This window comes from Leucopleurus acutus (genome assembly GCF_964270905.1).
Source record: "Leucopleurus acutus genome assembly, chromosome: 16".
NCBI lineage: Eukaryota > Metazoa > Chordata > Mammalia > Artiodactyla > Delphinidae > Leucopleurus > Leucopleurus acutus.
The window spans coordinates 65,353,922-65,377,247 of record NC_139158.1 but is presented as its reverse complement, the minus strand read 5'-3'; the positions used below and the strand labels follow the sequence as shown (position 1 = coordinate 65,377,247).

At 48.8% G+C, this 23,326-nt stretch overlaps 1 protein-coding gene across 1 annotated transcript in view; it reads left to right on the top strand.

Annotated features, from left to right (window-relative positions):
- The window catches only part of MTCL2 (microtubule crosslinking factor 2), a gene marked incomplete at both ends in the record, with an annotated part of 64,411 nt that overhangs the window by 29,289 nt on the left and 11,796 nt on the right, over positions 1-23,326 (top strand). Inside the window, 6 exons of the mRNA XM_082858216.1 lie at positions 9,167-9,229; positions 9,891-11,081; positions 13,227-13,367; positions 16,146-16,271; positions 17,500-17,730; positions 22,772-22,876. Of these exons, the coding sequence (XP_082714342.1) occupies positions 9,167-9,229; positions 9,891-11,081; positions 13,227-13,367; positions 16,146-16,271; positions 17,500-17,730; positions 22,772-22,876 (1,857 nt within the window). The remainder of the gene's footprint in view (positions 1-9,166; positions 9,230-9,890; positions 11,082-13,226; positions 13,368-16,145; positions 16,272-17,499; positions 17,731-22,771; positions 22,877-23,326) is intronic.

Sequence of the window (23,326 nt, the reverse complement as noted above, 5' to 3'; positions counted from 1 at the left end):
CTGTCTGGCTGCTCATGAGGCATGCTAGGATCGAACGTTGTTCCGGGTCACAGTTCTCACCTTCCCAAGGGCAGGCGTGCCAGCATTCCAGGACAGACACCACAGCCCTGAGGCCATAACAATCCTTCTGCTGCCCTCCCCACTGGGTGTGTTGGTGTGACGTGCCAAAGGCTTCTCGGTGTGGAGATGGGAGTTGTTTGCTACTCAGGGCTGCCCAGGGCTCCTGCCCTCCATGGCCTGGCCAATAACAGGGGACCATCTTCACACATCTCATTGCTGCCACCCTTGATAGTGAAAAGGAGAAACAGTTTCAGAAGGTGCCTCGGATGTCAGCCTGTTCCCATTGTAAAGGAGAGGGAACAGAGGTCCAGAGAGGGAGAGCCTGCCTGAGTTCACCCAGCCTTTCCTTGCCTGAGATGGGGCTGAGACCCTGAAGCCACCTCCCCTAAGTTTCAGTTTCTTCATCTGTGACATCAGGATAATAACAGTACCCAGTTTATGAAGTTGTTCATGATCATTCATAAGATTGGGTAACCATAAAACACTGTGAAGAAGTTAAAAAGAATAAGGTAGTATAGCAGTTCCTGAGAAAGTTAAACAGAATTTCCAAATAAGCCAATTCCACTTCTGGGTATATAGCAAAATTGAAAGCAGGGACACGAACAGATATTTGTACCCTCATGTTCATAGCAGCATTATTCACGGTAGCCAGAAAGTGTAAGCAACCCAAATGTCCATCAATGAACCAACAGAAATGTAGTATATACCTACAATGTATGTATAATCTTAAGCAGGAACGTGATTCTGAAACAGGCTACAACGTGGGTGAACCTCGAGGACACTGTGCTCAGTAAAATAAGCCAGACACAACAGGACAAGTATTATATGATTCCACTCAGAGGAGATACTGAGAGTAGTCAAATTCATAGAGACAGAAAGTAGGTTAGAGGTTACCAGAGCCTGGAGGGAGGAGGGTATAGGGAGATACTGTTTAATAGGGACAGCATTTCAGTTTGGGATGATGACGAAGTTCTGGAGGTGAATGGTGATAATGCCACTGGATCGTACCCTTGAAAATGGCTAAAAATAGCAGATCTTATGTTATGTATATTTTACTGCCATCAAAAAGAAAAAAATGGTTAAAATAGTACATTTTATATTAGGTGTACTTTCCCACGATTTAAGAAAAAAGGCAGATACATATGCACTGATGTGGAAAGATCTCTAAGGTACATTGTTAAGCGGGGAGAGAAAGCTATAGAACCATACGTATTGTGCAATCCCACTAATTATTTTGGAAAGCCATACAGAACGAACTGATTTTGAAGCATGTGTCTATATGTGCAAATGCATAGCCTGGAGGAAAGTCTGGAGGAAAACCCACTGAACTGAGGCATTAGAAATGGTAGGAGATGGTAGGCAATGGCTTTTGCTTTTTATTCTATGATTGCTGTATTTAGGGGTTTTTTTGGGGGGGCGTGGTTATTATTAGTGAACTTTTAAATAAAGTCAAGCATGTAAAGAGCCCTTTGTGGTGCCTGGCACACAGTTGGTGCTCAGGAAACACTGGTTCACTTCCTCTTGAAGGCCACGTCCTAGCCCTCCCTGATGTGCCCCTCGGTGTCTTAGGATCTGCGGAAGGAGGCATGGCCCTGTGTTTATTTGCTGATTGCCCTCTCTCCTCCCTCTCCTTCCTGATATGGTTTCTATGGAGACGAGGGTCCCTTAGCAATTCTTCTGCCAGAGCTGTTCCAGTCCCATCATCGAGATCTGCCTTTGCCATCCTGACAGGTTGCTGTGGCGATGCTGTCACCCGGCTGGGAACAGGAGCCCCTGGCCTGAGCTGATGTGGTTGCTATGGAGATGGCTCTTCGCTAGAGAGAAGGGAGGGTGGCCTGCCCCAGCTGTGTTCTGCAGTGGCACCATTGCCAGCTGGGCTGCAGCTCAAAAATCGTAACACGAGCCACCGCCACCCCCAATCCAGTATCATTCCCCGTCTTTCTATTTTAGGCAGAAAGCCAATCTCAGTGTCGATGGGATTTATTATAACATAGCTGCTGTGTCTGAGTGCTTGCTCTGTACCAGGCACTACACTAAGCATTTTATGTGTGTCTTCACGTTGTCTAGCCAGCAGCCTCCCAGGGTACATCGTGATTTTGTCCCCATTTTATTTTATTTTGTTTATTTATTTTTTTGGCTGCGCCACACAGCTTGCGGGACCAGGGATTGAACCCAGGCCCTCAGCAGTGAAAGCGTGGACAGGGGAAAGATAAGGATGGAATCCTAGCCCAGGCCTCTCCATCTCCCAAAGCCACACTGACTCTTACGGTGATGCCCGTGCCCTCCTTGCCCCATCCAGGGGCCTTCCTAGAACCCAGCTGTGTTTTGGAACCTCTGAAGAGGCCACTCACTCCAACGAGTACTTCCTTCTCTGGCCCAGGCTTCTTGGCCCGATTCCCACTCTCATGGGGTAGGAAGGGCACTCACCATAGTATCAGTTCACCTGGGTTCAAATCTCGGTTCTGCTGGCGTCGTCATCTGATGCAGCCTAGCTGTGGCCTGTGTGCTGCAGGGCAAACTCGAACTTGGAGTTACACGGGCCTGAGCTTGAATCCTGGCTTTGCCACTTATTTGCAAATAACTGTAGTGTTGGGCAAATCATGTAACCGCTCCAGTGCTCAGTTTGTTCCTTTATAAAATGGGAATATGGGGACTTCCCTGGTGGTCTGTGGGTAAGACTCCACGCTCCCAATGCAAGGGACCCAGGTTCGATCCCTGGTCGGGAAACTGGATCCCGCATGCATACTGCAACTCAGAGTCCGCATGCTGCAACTAAAGATCCCACGTGCCGCAACTAAGACCCAGCACAGCCAAAATAAATAAATGATAAATTTTTTTAAAATGGGGGGCTTCCCTGGTGGCGCAGTGGTTGAGAGTCCGCCTGCCGATGCAGGGGACACGGATTCGTGCCCCGGTCTGGGAAGATCCCACATGCCGCGGAGCGGCTGGGCCCGTGAGCCATGGCCGCTGAGCCTGTGCGTCCGGAGCCTGTGCTCCACAATGGGAGAGGCCACAGCAGTGGGAGGCCCGCGTACTGCAAAAAAAAAAAAAAAAAAAAAAGGGAACGTGAATCCCTACATCTCAGAGGTGTTTATGAGAATTAATCAAGACAAGCAGGTAAAATGCTTAGTGGAGAATAAGAGCTCGGTAAATACTGGTTATGTGTCATCACCTGTGGGCCTTAGTTCAATAAATATCCTTCTGCTGCCTCTAGCAAGGAGCTCTCCATATCTAACTGCCAGGCGCCCGTGGAAGGAGCAGTTAGGCAGCAAATCAGCGCCTGCACTTGGCAGCGTCTGCCCCTGTACTTTGATTTGGGGTCCGTGTCAAACCACTCTGTTTCCTCCACTCAAATGGTCTCCCTCAGCCCGGAGCCACACCGACTCTCTAGCTGCTTCAGCCACTTTGGAGGAAGAATTCCTCAGTCTTTGAGATGCACCCCTACCCCAGGCTCCCCCCTGGAGTAAAGTTGGTACACACAGCACAGTCTGTGTTTTCAGTGAGACCTTTTCAAACATCCCCTCTAAATTGGATGAAAATCTACCCAACTGTTTTGGCAGAAGGCTTGTTTTATTCCTTGAAGGTTGGTCTTTGTTTCCTGGCAGCATGGAAGCATGGAAGGTGTTAGAAGACAGGGGGCCTCTCCAGAGCTGTGCTCAGGCAGCCTGTCCGTGTGGGCTGGAGGGGCGGAAGTACCCTCTTCTAATCTCCTGGAGAACGGCAAGGAGGGCAGAGCTTCTGCTCCTACTAGGAGCCGTTAGACCAAGGATGCTTAGAGGCACCACCCCGGCTGCTCAAAAGCGGCCTTGTGAGTTGCTGGTGGGTGGGGAAGCCCCTGCTGTGTGCCAGGCCAAGGACTGTGCCCTCGGGGTCCGGCACTTGTGACTGGCATTCTTGTTGGTGCCCGGGTGCTGTCCTGCCCTGCCCCAGCCCGCCCACCTGAGGCCCAGGGCCAGAGCATCTGCCCCTGGGGGCTTGACAGAGGGGCTGTGACGGGCCTTGGCTCCCTGGAGGGGCAACGCGGTCCCCCAGGCCGCCTGGCCAGCTGCTGCCCTGCAGAGAGGAGGAAGGTCTTTGTGCTCTGTGAGCCTGCCTTATTTTCCCTCCAGAGCCGCAGAGCAGTGTGGGAGCCCAAATGGCTTAGATGAGGTGGGGGGCGGGGACAGGGGCAGTTCCATCCAGAAAAGGTTGGAACCACTTTGGTCCTGAAAAGGTTTGCTGCTTCAGCCCCTCTTCTCTGCCCACTGCCCTCCCTTTCTGGTGGGCACTCAGAACTCACCCTCTGAAAATGTGTTGGAATGGTGTTCATGACTTTTCTTGGGGAAGTACATTTTAAAAACATTTTACTATAACTTTCCCCTCCCACCCAACAGGTAATATATGCGTAGTAGAGAAAGACTAGGAAATACAAGTAAGCCATAAGGAGAAAAAGTTTCACCCAGTATTCAGAGGGAATTCCTCCGAGTAATTACCAAATTACTATTTGGGTGGGAGTACTTCCCAATATGTTGTACTTCCAATACGTTTTTCTGTGTATGTGCACACACATATTGAAATGTATATATGCATTTTTTTTTTACTAAAAAAGCAATATAAGCTCAGTGAAGCAAAAATTTCATTACAAAAACATCTAAATGCATGCCTAGCATACCTCTAAGGGTGGACACGTCAGACTCTGGTTGCACTGGTTGCCTCGGGCAAGAGAGCTGGTCACAGGGTTCACTGTATTCCTTTTTGGTTTGTTTCTTTTTTTTGTTTTTTTTGCGGTACGCGGGCCTCTCACTGCCGTGGCCTCTCCCATTGCGGAGCACAGGCTCCGGACGCGCAGGCTCAGCGGCCATGGCCCACGGGCCCAGCCGCTCTGCGGCATGTGGGATCTTCCCAGACCGGGGCACGAACCCGCGTCCCCTGCATCGGCAGGCGGACTCTCAACCACGGCGCCACCAGGGAAGCCCCCTTTTTGGGTTTTTTGAAGTTTGAAGTATGTGAGTGTGTCCTCCAAAATGAAAGAAATAATAATAATACATAAAATAAAAGAAGAAAGGCTCCCCTAACCACTTCCCTCAATTCGACGCCTGACTCAGCCTAACCTGTGATTTGGTTTGGTTTGTGTCTTTTCAGGCCTTTCTCTGTGCTTATATGATGTATATTCCTCTATGTATTTTTTTTCATAAAGATGGGATTATGCTACATGCACAGTTTCTGTAACATACAGAATAATATAGCATGAACACAGACTGTCTTTTTAAAGGCTGGATGTTTTGGGGTTTTCTTCTGCTTTAAGGTGCTTATTATAAAAGTCAAAGATCACAGAGTCGAGTAAACATAGGAAGGAAAGTCTAAAAGAACACCATCTATTTCAGTATTTTAAACACAGAGCCAGAGATCTAGAAGGAGCTCCAGCTGACCCTCAGCTGTGGTCACCCTCAGGAGGAGAAGGGATGGGGGTGTAAACAGGGGGGCTTCTGCTTCATCAGAACAGTACAGATTTACAGTGAGAATGTATCTTTATATATTAATTTATTTTAAAAAATATTGTATAATTTTAAAAAACTTTAAAGAGAAAACGCTGGAGGACTATGTCTTCCCTCCTGAAAAAATGTGGGGGAAGAAAAGTGCAAAGTGCAAGTTCCCTGTACTCTCATCGTTATCAGCCTGGTGCTTGTTCTTTAGACCATATTCCCCCACCATGCACATGTGCACACGTGTATACACACACACACACACCGTCTTATCTTTATAAAAATGGTAACATGTTCTGGCTTTTTTTTAAATAACAGCTTTACTGAGATGTAATTCACATACCATAGAGTTTGCTTTTTAAAGGATACAGTTCAGTGGTTTTTAGAATACTCAGAGTTTACAGCCATCACCACTCTCTAATTCCAGGACATTTTCCTCGCCCTAGAAAGAAACCCCAAGTCACTCCCCATTCCCTCTTCCTCTTCCTCCCTGGCAGCCACTCATCTACTTTCTGCCTTTGTGGCTTTGCCTCCTCTCAACACTTCATGTAAATGGATTCATACGCTGTGTGGCTTTTTGCGACAGGCTTCTCTCACTCAGCATGTTTTCAAGCATGTTGTAGCATCGAGCAAGGCTTCGTTCTTTTCCGTGGCTGATACTGCCTTGTGTGGCTCTGCCACGTTTTGTTCATCCATTCGTCAGTCGGTGGACATTAGGGTTGCAGGTTTGTTTTGCAGTTTCCTTTCGCTCACCAAGCTGTCTCAGACATTTTAGCATGTCCGTGAATCTCACCCTCCCTCTGTCCTTTTTCATGGCTTTAGGCTTTGTGTTATCTCACTCCTCTATATGTGATGGCTGGGGCCTCTCAGTGCCCCTGGAGACCCCTGGTTCCCCTTACTGTCACCCCACTTCCCTCCTCCAGAAAGTCTACAGGGGTCACCTAATCCATGGCTCAGTTTTGTATTCATAGATGATGAAATGGAGTTTCAGAGAGAGGAAGGGGTTCACCCAGGATCATAAACTCAGTGTTGACGGGGTCCCAGCTGAGGTCACAGCCCCTCCCATCAGCTTGTGATGGGCGGGCCCAGATCTGCAAGCCTGACCACCTGACTCCTGGGCCCCCACCTCACCACTCCAGGAGGGGTCTCTGAGCATCCCCTTCCCAGGCCCCTTTTGTAGGAGGGGGTCTTTGGGGAAGGACTTGTTTTGTGGCCCTCACCCCTGCCTTTCCTACTCTTTCCTCCTTGCCTGGCAAGATCCTCCATCAGTCCTTCTCAAATACTGGCTCCCTGCTCTTGGCACCCAGCGTCTGAAATATCAGCCTCTGCCTTCTTGCCTCATTTGCATTTCAAAAGGTCTCTTTAGGAATTGATTCGGCTCTGAGATGAACTTAAGAGCCTGTCTGGGGTTCATCTCCCTGGCTCTGTGGTTCCAAGCTTAGCTGCACATTAGAATCACCTTGGAAGCTATTTAAAAATACTGATGCCTGGGACCTACCCAGACCAATGATGTGAGACTCTCTGGGGTTGGGACCTTGGGCATCTTTTTTGTTCTTTTTAAGTTTCCCTAGGTAATTCTGACGTGCACCCAGGTTGAGAACCACTGTGCTGGCTCCACTCTGTCCCTTGTCCAAGAAGGCACATTTTCTCCTTCCAGGTCTTTGGAGCTAGAACAAGAGCTCTGTCAAGAACTGGTCCCAGGGACTTCTCTGGCAGTCCAGTGGTTAAGACTTCACCTTCCAATGCAGGAGGTGCAGGTTCGATCCCTGGTCCGGGAGCTAAGATCCCACATGCCTCATGGCCAAAAAACAAAACATAAAACAGAAGCAATATTGTAACAAATTCAATAAAGACATAAAAAAAAAAAAAGAACTGGTTCCAGGTCAGCTCTGGTTTTGCTGTGGGACCTCTCTCTAGCCTTCAGTAAACTGGGGGCTTAGATTAGATCAGTGGTTCTCACCTTCAGCGACTGGGTGTGAGACGTGGGGGACCAGGAGCCCATGTATTTGGACTACCTGGGAGCATGCTTGAAAATTACCTGCCTGACTTGAAAAGTCAAATGTAACCCAAGGGTGATTTTATACGCCACTAACATGAATCTCCCCTCTCTTGGGAAGAAGTGTTCAGTGGACTCATGCATCTGAGTGAGTGACTTTTTTAAACGTTGAGAAAGTTCAGAAATGATTTTTATAACAATTCCTCAAATTCCCCTCCACTGGGCTTGTGCCATTTTGCATTCTTGCCAGTGAAATATGAGTGATCCTGTTTCTCCATAGTTTCATCAATAGAATGTGTTGTCAGGTGTTTGGATTTTTGCCAATCTGATAGGTGAGAAATTGTATCTCAGTATAGTTTTAATTCACATTTCTCTACCATGATTAGGGTTGAGCATCTTCCTATGGTTGGAGCCATCTATCCTTTTTTGCATGTGAACCGGTTTTCATATCTCTAGCCCGTTTTTCTATAGGTTTGTTGGATTTTTTCCTCTATTTTGTGAATCTCTTTACATATTTAAGATATTAACCCTTTGTCAGTGTAATACATTGCAAATATTTTTTCCCAGTTAATTATTTCTATTTTTACTTTTCTTCGGGTATTTTTTTTCCCATGTAGAATTTGCTTATCTAATCAAATGTATCGATTTCTTCCCCTATTGCTTCTGTAGTTTTGAATCATGATGATTATTATAGGCTTATTTTGCTTTAATCTGCATGAAAACCTACCATTTAAATTGTAAAAAATGATCAGTTCCTCATCATTTCTAAGCGTCTTGTATAGTTATGATCTGTTTTACCATATTCATTGTGTTTATTAGTATCCATGCTGAATTAAAGTCCTCACTAGAATGTCAGCTCCATGAGCTCAGGATTCCCCCTGAGATGGAGATTTGCATACAAGAGGCTTCTGGAAACGTCCCCTTGGAATAACACCATCAGGGATTGAGGCAGAGGGAGAAGCTGAGCTGCAGAGCATTCACACCAATGGCCTCAGCTGATCCCATGGGGAGCTCTGGAGCTGAAGTGGGAAGGGGGCACGGACCAGTCACTGGATGTGGGTTCCCCGCCCCCCCAGTACCCCCACCCAGGGAGGGCACATGACCTTGGATGAGGTGGTTGCCCTCAGCCAATGGCCATCGCTGGGGGAGGGACTCAACTTTGAGGTCTTAGCCAGGGGAATGCATGCCCCAGTCCTAAAGGCATAACACTCCAGCATCCCCCTCAAGTACCCTGTCTGTCATGGTCCCTGCTGTATTCTTCATGCCTAACTATGTCTGGCACGTGATAGGTGCTCAGGGAGTCTTTGGTGAATGAATGAAAGACAAACAAGAACAGAAACCCAGATTTCTGGGTCTTGGGCTCAACCCAACTGGATCACAATTGCGGGGTGGGAGAGAGGGGAGGAACCCTGGGCAGGTGGGTTCAGAATCGTCTCAAGTGCTTCTGTCCTGTTCCCCATTTGCAACCCACTGGGTGGTCTTGAGACTTCTCTGGCTCAGCAGTTGATGCTGGTCAAGGCTGGACATGGCTGGGCTGCGCTGGCCAGGGAGGGCAGGGGCCCTCAGCGGAACCCTAGCACTGTGACTGCTCTTTGGATGTGCATCACCCTGTGAGCTTTCAGTTCAGTTTTTTTTAATCTCGCTCCAGCATTCCTTGAAGAAAAGAGGAACCCGCTCCCTTGGGAAGACGGACAAGAAACCTTCCATGCAGGTACCTCCCGTCAGCCTCCACAGCCTCTGTGCAGCCCCCAGCAGTAGCTTTCAGTCTGAAGGCCCCAGGCCTAACTCCATGTGGCTCGGGGAGTCCCCAGAGGTGCCCACCCTGCCCCAGTTTCTACTCCATCCTCCCCTTGTTCACTTTCTTAGCTTCACTGTGTACTTTACTTCCCCAAACTACACCCTGAGCCCATGGTTCTCACATGCTCTGCTAGAGAAAGTGCAATATGTAGCACAGGTCAGGCATAGAATATAGTTAGTTTCTAGTGGTCCTGGATGGTCAGGGTGGCAGGCACTTTTTATATATTGTCTCATTTAATTTTCTTCATGGTCTGTGAGGGAGGGAATGTTTTTGCCCCATTTTACCGATGAGAAAACTGCAGTAGTAATGGTAGTAGTAGTAGCAGCAACACTGACCCTGGCAGAATGTTGCCTACTCCAGGAAGCCCTCCTGGACTCCCCAGGCTACATGCGGTGCCCCATCTGTGCTGCAATATGTATGTCCCCCTCTCTGCTTCCCCTCTGGACCCACAGCTCCTTGAGGGTCAGGGCTGTGTCCCCAGCACGTAGTTAGTGCTCCCTGAAATGCTGTGGCCGAGCCTCCCAACACTAACCTTGCTGGGTTGTGCCTGTCCCTGTTCCCCCTCGGACCACAGGAGGACAGTGCCGACCTGAAGTGCCAGCTGCACTTTGCAAAGGAGGAGTCGGCCCTCATGTGCAAGAAGCTCACCAAGCTGGCCAAGGAGAATGACAGCATGAAGGAGGAGCTGCTCAAGTACCGCTCGCTCTACGGGGACCTGGATGGCGCCCTGTCGGCCGAGGAGCTGGCGGACGCACCCCACTCGCGGGAGACCGAGCTCAAGGTTCATCTGAAGCTGGTGGAGGAGGAAGCCAACCTGCTGAGCCGCCGCATCGTGGAGCTGGAGGTGGAAAACCGCGGCCTGCGGGCCGAGATGGACGACATGAAGGACCACGGCGGCGGCTGCGGGGGCCCCGAGGCCCGCCTGGCTTTCTCCGCTCTGGGCGGCAGCGGCGGCGAGTGCGGGGAGAGCTTGGCGGAGCTGCGGCGACACCTGCAGTTCGTGGAGGAGGAGGCTGAGCTGCTCCGGCGCTCCTCAGCCGAGCTGGAGGACCAGAACAAGCTGCTGCTGAGCGAGCTGGCCAAGTACCGCTCGGAGCACGAGCTGGACGTGACGCTGTCGGAGGACAGCTGCTCCGTGCTCAGCGAGCCCTCGCAGGAGGAGCTGGCAGCCGCCAAGCTGCAGATCGGCGAGCTCAGCGGCAAGGTCAAGAAGCTGCAGTACGAGAACCGGGTGCTCCTCTCCAACCTCCAGCGCTGTGACCTCGCCTCCTGCCAGAGCACGCGGCCGATGCTGGAGACGGACGCCGAGGCCGGGGACTCGGCCCAGTGTGTGCCCGCGGCCCTCGGCGAGGCCCACGGACCCCACACCGCCCGGCTCTGCAGGGCCCGGGAGGCCGAGGCGCTGCCGGGGCTGAGGGAGCAGGCCGTCCTGGTCAGCAAGGCCATCGACGTCCTGGTGGCCGATGCCAACGGCTTCACGGCCGGCCTCCGCCCGTATCTGGACAACGAGTGTGCCGACTTTCGGCTGCACGAGGCCCCCGGCAACAACAGCGAGGGCCCCAGGGACGCCAAGCTGATCCACGCCCTCCTGGTGCGGCTGAGCTTGCTCCAGCAGGAGCTCCACGCCTTCACGCGGAAGGCGGACTCGGTCCTCGGGGACCCCAACAAGGAGCAGGCAGAGCCCTTCTCGACGCTGCCCGCCTTGGGCTCCCAGGGACCCTCCAAGGAGATTCTTCTGGCCAAAGACCTTGGCTCAGACTTCCAGGTAAGATGTCCCAGTCACAGGCCCTATTACTTTTTTACATATGTATGTATGGTTTTTTTTTTTACTGAACCATACATACAGAGAGGCCCGCGAAGCACAAGTACACAGCTTAATGAATTTTCCCAAAGTGAGCACACCTGTGTAAGCGTCACCCAGGACAAGAACTAGAATGTGACCAGCACCCCAGAAGGCCCTCCTCAGGTCCCCTTTTAGCCACTATCCCCACTCCCAAGGGTAACGCCTCTCGATTCAGTTTTGCCTGTCTTTGAACTTTGCATAAATTGAATCACACAGAACACACTCACCTGTGCCTGACTTTTCACTCACCATTATGTCTGTTGTCTCAGGTGGCAATAATTTGTGTGTTCTCATGACTGAATATGATCTCATGGGGTGAATATACCGCAGTTCTCTTAGTCATTTACTGTTGATAAAGGGGTTCATTCCAAAGCCCTATCTTTGATGCCAGGTCGCCCTTTCTTCTCTTCATGTTTCTTTTGCAACGCTGTATTTTAAAACGAGTATTATTTAAAAAAAAAAAAGCTTTGGTCAGATCCTGTGCAAAGGCCAGAAACTTGGCCTTCTAAAGGTAATGAACTTCCAGCCTTGATGTCTATAAACTACTAGTTAGAAAAATTAAAATAGTAAAAGCACTTGTCCCCCCAAAAAGCATCACTGCAAGAGTAATCCATAAACATGCGAAGAGCTTCAGAAGTGCCTCTGGTAAAAAGATGAAGCCTCCTCCCCCCTGCTTCTTACTCCTTCAAGGTTTTGCTATTAACACTGGTTTTGGAGCAGTGCTGTCATAGGCACATGTGGGCTGCTTAAAATTAAATTAATAAAAAGTACGATACCTATAATTGACAATTCAGTTCAGCCACATTTCAAGGGCTCGGTAGCTGCGTGTGTCAAGTGGTGCAGATCTAGAACATTCCATCATCACAGCATGCCCTTCTAACTCTTTCTCTCCATGTACTCTCATATATTTGTTTTTGCCTCAAATTGCTTTATGTTATACCTCCTGCAACCGCACAACTTGTTTTTCTTGTGTAATGTATCTATTTGTTCATTTATTTACGATGCTGTATTTATGGTTCGTATGCTTTTTGTTCTTAGTGCTGGAGGTGCCATGGTAAGCAAATAAACAGTTACGATTCCTGCCCCCCAGCCTGCATCATCTAGTGGGGAAAGAGATGTTCATCAAAACATCATGCCATTGAATGGGAAATCACAAACTGAGATGAGGGCTCGTTAGGAAAGGTGCTGGCTTCTGTGAACGAGAAGCTTGACCTAGACCCTGGGTCAGGGAGGGCCTCTGATCTGAGCTGAGATCAGAAGGATGGATCACCAGGGGAAGAGTGTTCTAAGCAGAGGGAACAGCCTGTGCAAAGGCATCATGGCCAGAAGGAGCAGGATGTGTCCAAGGACTAAGGGAAAGAGTGCGGCTGGACCTCAGTGTTGGGAGGTTTGATTTTCATCCTGAGAGCACTGGGGGAGGGGCGTCTTCCCATGTCTGTACAGGGAGGTTTAGCTCTTTCTTTTTTTTTTTTTTTTTTTTTTTGGTGGTACGTGGGCCTCTCACTGCTGTGGCCTCTCCCGTTGCGGAGCACAGGCTCTGGACGTGCAGGCTCAGCGGCCATGGCTCACGGGCCCAGCCGTTCCACGGCATGTGGGATCCTCCCGGACCGGGGCACGAACCCGTGTGCCTGCATTGGCAGGCGGACTCTCAACCACGGCGCCACCAGGGAAGCCCTCGATCTTGCTTTTCTTAAGCAAGCAGACTGCCCTATGTTGGGTCTCCCTCTTGGTTCTCCTTGGGGTAGGAATGAGCTGGGGCCGCATGTGTTGGAGGACAGTTGAAGCTGGCTCAGAAGGTTTGTGCACAAGACAGGCATTCACAGAATCAGTGTTTTCACTCACCACTAGCCATTCAGCCTTTCAACAGACATTCGTGGGGCAGTCGCAGTGTGCCAACCAGGGCTGGGGCTGAGCCCCGGAGGTAAATCCACCTAGGCCCCTGCCCTCAGGTGTGCGGCCAGAGGCCTCTTTCAGAGCCAGAGGCCTGGGTGGGTGCAGTTTCTAGCGCCCCCGTGTCCCCTCCCCATGCTCACCTTTAGTCTCTTCTGCCTGTGCCTCTAGGTGCAGCCACCTGACCTCAGGGACCTGCCGGAATGGGAGCCCAGGATACGAGAGGCCTTCCGCAGCGGCGACCTGGACTCCAAGCCCGACCCCAGCCGGAGCTTCAGGCCTTACCGAGCTGAAGACAGTGATTCCTATGCCTCTGAGGTGGGCATAGGCCTGAGCAGGCAGCGGGGAGGGTGGGAGGAGAATGGCTGAGGCCACTGAAGAGCAGAGTGATCTGTGGAGAATCTTAGCTGGTGATGATACGGGTTTTGAGTATTTCCTTTGGTTCCAAGCTTCCTGACAGCAAGGGCTGAGAGGGAGACAAGGAAGTTTGGGCCATTCTCAGGGCCTGATGAAAGGAAGTTTATAGACTTATCTGAGGAAATTGATCTTGTTCTCCTATACTACTGAATTCCACAGGGAAGTTAATAATTGATGTCATTTAATGGAAACAGTAATTAGTTTAGCAGGAAGGCAACAATCTCTACAGTCAGGCTGACTGGGTACAAATTGTGGATCTATGTATACTAGCTGTAAAACTGTAAAAGTGTCACTTTACTTCTCTGATCCTCAGTTTTCTCACCTTTAAAATAAAGGTAATGTGTCATAGGGTTGTTGAAAGGATTAAATACGTGAAAAGCCTTAGCGTAAGGCCTGGTCCATGTTGGGTGAAGAGGACGACGACACATCACTGGCCTCAGGAGACCTGCAGGCTGTGTGGCCTCAGGCATGTTCCCACTCTCTGGCTGCAGATCCTCACCTGTAATATGGGAGGATGAGAGTGGGTGGTGGCTGTAGAATTTCCAGGATTCCCTGGTCCTTGAGGAATTCTGGATGGTTCTGAGCCCCTCCCAAGCCTACTGAGCCTCTCCCCAGCACTTCATAATGAACCTGAAGCAGGAAAAGGCTCCTATGGGCTGGATGGGGCTTCCCTGAGACTCCTGAACCGTGGAGAGTCTCATGTGTGCCCCAACCTGAGCGTCCTTTTCTTCTCAGCATCCCTAGGAAGGCAACTTTTGGTCCCAGGGAGGCCAGTCTGCAACTGTGAAGGGGGAGAAGCTCCCTTGAAGCTGATGGATCAAACTCTTGAAGTGGTCTGAGTGTCCTGGCAGCCATGGCCAAAGAGGAGGAGAGGGGGCAGGAATCATGAGATACTTAGTTCTTATTTTTTGAGAAAAAGAGATAGGCCAGCTCACCTGCAGAGAAAATAATTTCCTACCTGCCCTCAATTATTGTTTCCTTCAGCCACTCTTTACTGAGAAGTCACAATTTGCCAGGCACCGCGTTGGGCACTGAGTTTAAGGAAAACACCAGAGATAGGTAGTATTGAGCCCTTTAAGGATTTTTAATAAAAAACAGGCATACACAGGACTTCCCTGGTGGTCCAGTGGTTGAGAATCTGCCTGCCAATGCAGGGGACACGGGTTCGATCCCTGGTCGGGGAACTAAGATCCCACATGCCTTGGGACAACTAAGCCTGCATGCTGCAACTACTGAGCCCTCACGCCACAGCTAGAGAGCCCACGTGCCACAACTACTGAGGCTATGCGCTCTGGAGCCCATGCACCACAACTAGAGAGAAGCCCATGCACCGCAACAAAAGATTCTGTGTGCCGCAACTAAGACCCGATGCAGCCAAATAAATATTAAAAACAAAAAAACAAAAACAGGCATACAGGATATACCTCAAGCCAGAGTGCCTTCCATTGCCAAACTTTTACATTATTGGCCAGATAACGAGTGTTTGGTTTTTTCACAGAGGGACATCTTGCCATACCTGGAAACCTTTTATGTAGATGTTGGAGCTGACATTTCCCTTTTCTGTTTTCCTGCTTAACATGACAGCATAAAAATTTTCCTTTATTAGTAGAAATACTTTTAGAAATCTTAAGTGAAGTATAACATACATGCAGTAAAGCACTCATATTGTAAGTGTACAGCTCAAATAATTTTCATAAACTGAACACTACTGTGTAAGCAAATCAATGAACAGAGCATGACCTGGCCCTGGAAGCCTCCCTTCTACTCCCCATCTAGTCACCATCCTGACTTCTAACAAAATAGAGTTTTTTTGCTTGTTTAGCTACAAATCCTTATAAACCCAATCCCCCCGCCCCTCCCCGCACCAAAGGCAGAGTTTTATTGTCTTTTTTGTAAGGTTTTATTATATAGTCATTATAAACAATAAATAACTATAATAAAGTCTCTAAGCAGCATTGCATAAGGATACAAAGAAGAAAGTCAAGATCACAAGATTATCACATAATTAACCACTGTGAACATTTAGTTTGTGTGTGTCCATGTCCTTCATGTTTTTCTATTGAGTATATATATTTTTTACTTTTTACTGAAGTATAACATAATAATATACATACAGTAAAGGGCACTATCCTTTTTTTTTTTAATTTAATTTTATTTTTGGTCATGCCACGCGGCTTGCAGAATCTTAGTTCCCCCAACCAGGGATCGAACCCTCACCCTCGGCAGTGAAAGTGTGGAGTCCTAACCACTGGACCACCAGAGAATTCCCAAGGGCACTATCCTTAAGTGTGCAGTTGTATGGATTTTAACATAAGTATAGACCCATTAAACACATATGGTTGATCCCCAACTTATCTTAGTTGTTTGTAAATTACTGCAATTATAAACGAGATGAACATCTTTGCGAGTTAAACTGAGTTTTCATAGTATTTATTTTCTACAAATTTCTGCAAGAAATTATCAAGCTAAAATTATAACAATAGCTAGGTTTGATGTGTACTGTTTCATTTCATCGTCATGACAACCCACGGAGGCAGGGACAGCTGCCGTGCCTGGTTTATACTGGAAGGACAGCTTGGGCCTGACTTACTGCAAAGGACTCTCGTCCTTTGACTGCAGCTTCTGTCCTCCTCCTGCTCTCTCCCTCCTCCTTATCTGTGTCCCTCATCTCGACCCCAGATCAAGGAGCTGCAGCTCGTGCTGGCCGAAGCACATGACAGCCTCCGGGGCCTGCAAGAGCAGCTCTCCCAGGAGCGGCAGCTGCGGAAGGAGGAGGCTGAAAACTTCAACCAGAAAGTGGTGCAGGTGGGTGGCGCCCAGTGCTCTCCTGCACCTACTGCAGCCTGTCTTCCCTGAACCAAACCTTAGCGGTCCATGGGTCTTCAGAGGCAGGAATGTCAGGGGAAACCTGTGTCTTCTCGCCCCGTGCTGCACTGGTGCTTATGCGTTAGCTGTGCTGGGCTGGAATCCTGGGCTTGTCGTTGACTGTCTGTGTGACCTCAGGCCCATTCTGTCGCCTCTCTGTGCTTCAGTTTCCCATCTATGAAATATTGCCCCGTCAGAGTTGAAAATCTGTATTAGAAAGGCCATAGGCCTGGCTGGTAATCAAGATGGTAGCTCTGCTAGTAGAAAGCATTTATTAAGCCCTTACTCTATGTCAGGGCACTTGCCACACATCATGTCCTTTAATCCTCATGTTTTCCCCTGTGAAATGTGTCCCCATTTTACAGGTGGGGAAACTGATGCCCAGAGTGCTGAAGTGCTTTGCCCAGGGTTGCACTTGCAGGGCAAGGTGGGGCTGGGATTCTTTTTTTTCTTTTGTTTTTAATATTTTTTTATTATTTATTTTATTTCTTTGGCTGCGCCGGGTCTTAGTTGCAACACGCAAGATCTTCATTGTGGCATGCAGGATCTTCAGTTGCGGCATGCAAACTCTTAGTTGTGGCATGCATGCAGGGTCTAGTTCCCTGACCAGGGATCGAACCTGGGGCCCCCTGCATTGGGAGCGTGGAGTCTTACCCACTGGACCACCAGGGAAGTCCTTGGGACTGGGATTCTAATCCAGGTTATTGGCTCTCTCTGCCATTACCCCGTGTTGCTTACTAGGGTATTAATGCTGTCAGCCTTCCTCACCCCGAGAATGCCCTTTGCTCTGCATGTGGGTCACCCCTCCCTGTCATCACTGCTCACCCTCCCAGGTGCCTCAATGAATGTGAGAGTTCATGTTGGTTCCTGGTATGGGCTCATTAGATGATGTCATGGTTTTTACGATCAGACAGAGCCGGATTCAGATCCCAGCTCTTTCGCTGATTGTTACTGTGATTGCTGCTGTTTTTATGAGTCTCTCTCCCCTGGAGGAGCTGAGGGAACTGTTTATTTCAACACAGTGAACTGCTAGTGGTGGAATCCCTGTCGGGGGTCACCACCGGGCACCCCCTGAAATTTCCTCTCGGCCCTTGTGTGAGGCCTGGAACGGGATGAGTTAGGGTCCCCTAGACAGCTGGGGTAGCTCACCCTCTTGTCCCCCTTGCAGCTGAAGGAGGACCAGCAGAGGGCACTCCTGCGGCGGGAGTTTGAGCTGCAGAGTCTGAGCCTGCAGCGGAGGCTGGAGCAGAAATTCTGGAGCCAGGAGAAGAACATGTTGGTTCAGGAGTCCCAGCAGTTCAAGCACAACTTCCTCCTGCTCTTCATGAAGCTCAGGTGGTTCCTCAAGCGCTGGCGGCAGGGCAAGGTTTTGCCCAGCGAGGGAGATGACTTCCTTGAGGTATGGTTCCCCTGGGACTGGGACTGGGGTGGGGTGGGGTAGAGGAGAGAGGACAGGAGGGACTTAGCCCTGGGGCTCAGATACGAAGCATCAGCTTGCAGCTTCCATCCTTGCATTCATTCATTCATTCACTCCTTCAGCATCGGTTTGCTGAGAACCAGCTCTTTACTGAGTGCTGTGGCAGACGCGGGGAGACCGTGGTGCAGACGACAGACTCTGTCCCGGCCTTGCCAGGGGGCCAGTGGGTCTTTCACACTTCTCTGGTATTTGTTGGTTTCCCTTTTTAACAGACCTGAGTCTTGAGCTGGCAATAGGATATAGATGCGTTTAATGATCTGGTTTCGTTGTTTTTGCATTATAGGCACATATAGTACATATGAATGTTCTTTATTCTTTTAAGGTACAGTTTATATACAGTAAGGTGCACACACCTTAAGTGTACAGCTGATGAAGTTTTATAGTGCACACCCTGCAGAGACATAGTATAGCATCACCCAGGTCACAGTGAGCACATTTCCAGTGCTCCAGAAGGCTCCCGGGTGCCCCAGGGGATACGCCCACCCCAGCAGTCAGCACTCTTCTGACTTCTTACACCATGCATCAATCTTGCCTATTCTAGAACTTCATACAAGTGCGTGTAGTCTTTTGTGTCTGGCTTTTGCTTAATATAATTCTTTGAGATTCATCCACATTTTACCTATAAAAGTAGTTGGTTCTTTATTGCTGCTTATTTTTCACTTATGAATATATTTTATTTTTAATGTTACCTTTGACAATGATAATGGACACTGGCTTTCCATTTTTAGTAATATCAACTTCCTATTTTAGATATGTTTATTTAACTAGAAAGAGTACGTTGACTTAAAAGCATTACTGATAGTACAGGTAGTATATGGGTGTGGCAGGAAACGTGATGAGTGGAGCTTTGGGAATGTGAAGCTTGGGAAGGACTCACGTGGCCCATTTGTCCCTCAGCCTGTGCAGGACCCTTTGTCCTCAAATCCCCTTCCTCCTGTCACGATCAGCACGCTGACATTGCTAGGAGAAGGGGGCATGTAAGGACGTCATACCTCAGTCATACCCACTTGAGTTGGCACTGCTCACCTTGGCCTTGGCCTTTTAGGTACAGGTACCTCTGCCCTAGCCCAGGCTTGGCCCTTCTCCGGTTCAAGCTACTCATTCCAGAGCCAATGGGGACCAGTGGCAGTCCCCATGTACCCCTGTCAGGGGTCCCCCAGAGTAGCCTGAATGTCCCAGGAGCAGGGGATGGTGGTTAGACCTGAGTCTGTAGCAGGAGTTTCCTCCCCCATCCCCAGTGGGGCTCATAGGCCACCCGCCTCCTCCCCAAGGGCCTCTAGAGAGAGTTGCTACCATCTTTAGATGAACACACTCCCTGCTGCCCTCTCCCAGGAATGTCTGACATGGAGGCACCCCTATGAGAAGCACCTGGAAAGCCCAGCATGGCTGCCCCTCGAGCATCACTCTTAGTGACACCTGGGGACTCCTATTTGAAGCCACTGTCTGCTTTAGGACTGTCCCTCCTGTTTGGAAGTCCCACACAAGCCTCTGGATGAAGCCCAGTTTGTTTTTTTTAATACTTTTTTTTTTTAAACATCTTTATTGGGGTATAATTGCTTTACAGTGGTGTGTTAGCTTCTGCTTTATAACAAAGTGAATCAGTTATACAATAACTTTTTTAAATTTTATTTTTTTATATTATAGTAAAATATATTGTACATAACATAAAATTTACCATTTTAACTATTTTTAAGTTTAGAGTTCACTGGCATTAAGTACATTCACATTGCTGTGTAACCATCACCACTGTCCATCTCCAGAACTCTTCATCTTGTAAAACTGAAACTCTTACCCATTCACTCCTTATTCCCCCCTCCGCCTGCCCTGGCAACCACTATTCAGCTCTCTGCTTGTATGAGTTTGACTTCATTAGATTCCACATATAAGTGAGATCTTGTAGTATTTCTCTTTCTGTCTCTGGCTTATTTTGCTTAGCCTAATGTCTTCCAGGTTCATCCATGTCCATGTTGTCGCAAATGGCAGGATTTCCTTCTTTTTTAAGACTGAATAATATTTCCTTGTATGTATCTATCACTTTTTCTTTACCCGTTCATTCATAGACACACACTTAGGTTGTTTCCATATCTTGGCTACTGTGAATAATGCCACAGTGAACATAGAGAGATCCAGATTTCATTTTCTTTGGATATATACCCACAAGTGGGATTGCTAGATCGTATGGGAGATCTACTTTTAATTTGGGGGGAAACTTCTATACTGTTTTCCATAGCTGAAGCCCACTTTTGGCTGCTAGGGAAGATGTTTCCCCCTCCACCAAAAAAAATGAATTGCCTTCAGGCCACGTAGCCTGATTTTAAATCAGGTTGTCTCAGGCAAGCTCTCCATATTTGGTGAAAATCTTTCTAGCCATTTCAATGTACTGGGATAACAGAGAGAAACAGAAACTTACTTCAGGATAAAAATAAGGTGTAACCATAGAAAATAAAATAATATACATGCCTATAATACATAGAAATATACATACTTACTGAGATAGACATGATAAGAAACATAACCACCCACACTGTAAAAAATACATATATACATAGATATGATGATATAAAGCCCATGTGTATAAAATACATATAAACAAGTACATAGTAAAATACAGATAACCATATAAATAACAAGCTTGATGTACATTCATACTTTTAAAGAATATGTGTGTCCACTCATGTAGAATTAAAAGTATATATATGAGGGCCTCCCTGGTGGCGAAGTAGTTGAGAGTCCGCCTGCCGATGCAGGGGACGCGGGTTCGCGCCCCGGTCTGGGAGGATCCCACATTGCCGCGGAGCGGCTGGGCCCGTGAGCCATGGCCGCTGAGCCTGCGCGTCCGGAGCCTGTGCTCCGCAACGGGAGGGGCCACAGCAGTGAGAGGCCCGCGTACCGCAAAAAAAAAAAAAAAAATTATATATATGAATGATAACCCTCATATATCGCGTATTTATAGTGTCGTGGGCACTGTGTTAAATGCTCTATTTGGATAATTGCATTTCACTTTTACACATACCCTATGATGTGGAAACAATTATTATCCCCATTCTACTGCAGATAAAGATCTTTGATTCCTTGTCCTCGATTCTGAAATCCAGAACCTCTGAGAACCGTGTTTTGTTGGGTCTAACTCAGTTGGAAAAAATTGACCTGACATTCATTTGGCAGCAGAACCTTTACCCATTTCCTGTTAGTATTCACATGTTTGAAGGGGAAATATTGGTGTCCACGAGCATAGGGTATCTCACCAGACGGGGCTGTTTTACAATATACAGTGTAGGTACCATATTAGCTTTCTAAATCCCGATGACTTCTGAATTCCAAGCACACCCGGCCCAAAGAATTTCAGAGAAAGAACTGTGCACCTGTGTGTACAGATAATCAAAAGTCAGTATGGTTAGATTCTGACCAGGGAGGGAACCGGGTACTTACTCACACAGGCCCTGCCCCAGCCCACATATCCCCAGGCTCGGTGCCTGCCCTGAACCCCAGAAGCCCTCCTCGCTTGATTTCGCCACACTCCCTTGGTTTCCCTTCCACCTCACTCGTTGCTTCTCCTCAGTCTCCTTGGCCGGACGCTTCCTTTTCTCCCTGAACTGACCCCTTAACGTCAACAGTCCCGAGGGCTTAGCCCTCAGGCCGCGTCTCTCCTTGCCCTTCACCTGCCTCCTTGGGGAGCTTGTCCAGGCACTTGGCTTACATGGCCTTTCTCGCACACTGCGAAGCTATCTAGAATCTACGGAATCTGACCCAGCTGCACTGCCTACCCCCTCACCACCCCCATCTGAGCCATCACCACTTCTTGCCCGGATTATCACCGTAGCCTCCTAGCTGGTCTCCCTGCCTCTGCCCTTGCAGCCTTCCACAGAGCATCTTCTATTCAAAGCAGGGAGGTACCAGGCCACATGGATGGTGCCCCCTGGTGTTGTGCAGCATGGAGCTCTGTCGCTACCCTATAAAGTTATCTCAACACAGCAGCTAGAGTGATCGCGTAAAACTGAAAGCCAGGCCGGTGTCGCTCCTCAGCACAATCCTCCCCTGGCTCCCATGTCACCCAGAGTAGAAGCCAAAGTCCCTACAAAGCTTGTTCAACCAGCCTTGGTCCCCGTACCTCTCACTTCCTCCCTGGCTCTCTCGCTCTTCCTCAAATAGATGTGTTCCCATCTCAGGGCCTTTGCATTTACTGTGACCTTAACCTGGAATTCTCAACCTGCACGTATTCACGTGGCTTATTTTTTTTACCTCCTTCAGGATTTTGCCCAAATATCACCTTCTCTCTGCGGCCTTCCTTGACCACCCAGTGCAGCACATGCTAGCTCCTCTCCCAGCTCTCTTTTTCTCCATAGCACTTATTATGGAACATTCCATATATTTAAAGCTGTTCCATGTATCAACATTTCACATATTTGTTTGTTTTCCTGCTACTGGAATGGAAGCTCAAGGGGACCAGGGCTTCTGCTTCACTCCCGTCATAAACTAGACCCTGGTCTCCTGGGCTGGCTCTCGACTCCTGCCCAGAATCCATCAGCAGCAGACCCCTCCGCTCCCAGGAAGGGTCCCTTCTGCCCACCCAAGCCTCTGGTTGCCCTTATCTATAATTATGAGGGTGCCTTGTGGCCCTTTATTCCAACCACAGTGCCTACCTTGACAGCATAGCTATTTCGGAGTAGCTCTCAGGGATGCCTCATGGTCCTTGGGGCAGAAGAGATGGTGTGGGGGGTAGAAGGGTCTGACTCTCCAGCTGTGCTCCTTGACCAGGACGGTGCCCAGGGCTCAAAGTTAAAATCTGGGAAATCAGTGCCCAGCTGGGGTACTTTTGGTCCATAAACGCCCTTTCTTTATTCCTGCCTGGCTGTGCAGCCCACTTTCTATCTGGGCCACTAGCCTGTATCCCCTCTCCCTGAGGGTCAGACCCCCAGGCATGATGCCCTCCTACCCGCTATTGAGTGTGGTTTTTAAAAAACAGGTAAATAGCATGAAGGAGCTGTACCTGCTAATGGAGGAAGAAGAATTAAACGCCCAGCATTCTGATAACAAGACCTGCACGGGGGACAGCTGGACCCAAAACACGGTGCGTTCTCAGCCCATTTCCAGTCCTGTCCTGTCCATTTGTTCCTTTGTCTGTTTAGTGATCACATCTTGCTGCTTTCTGACCCCAGTCCTACACCAGGCACCGGAGCGGCAGAGGGTTATTGCTTGGTCACTGGCCCCAGATGCTCAGTGCTATGGGGTATGTAAGTCACCCCAGGGCAGTGACAGAGGGTCAGATGATGGACTGTGGAGTCTCAGGTGAGAGAGCAGTTAATTCTGTTTGGAGTATAGAGGATGGTATTACAGAGAAGGGGTCATAGGTGGTGGGTTTTGAAGGATGAATAGGAGCTTGCCTAATAGAGAATAGGGAAAAGGCCATTCGGTACCAAGAGAACTGTATATACAGAGATGTGGCAAGGTATCCTGAGTCTGGCTGCAGCTTGGGATGTGCATAGTGGGGGTAAGGACATCAGGCTTGAGTGAGTTGTAT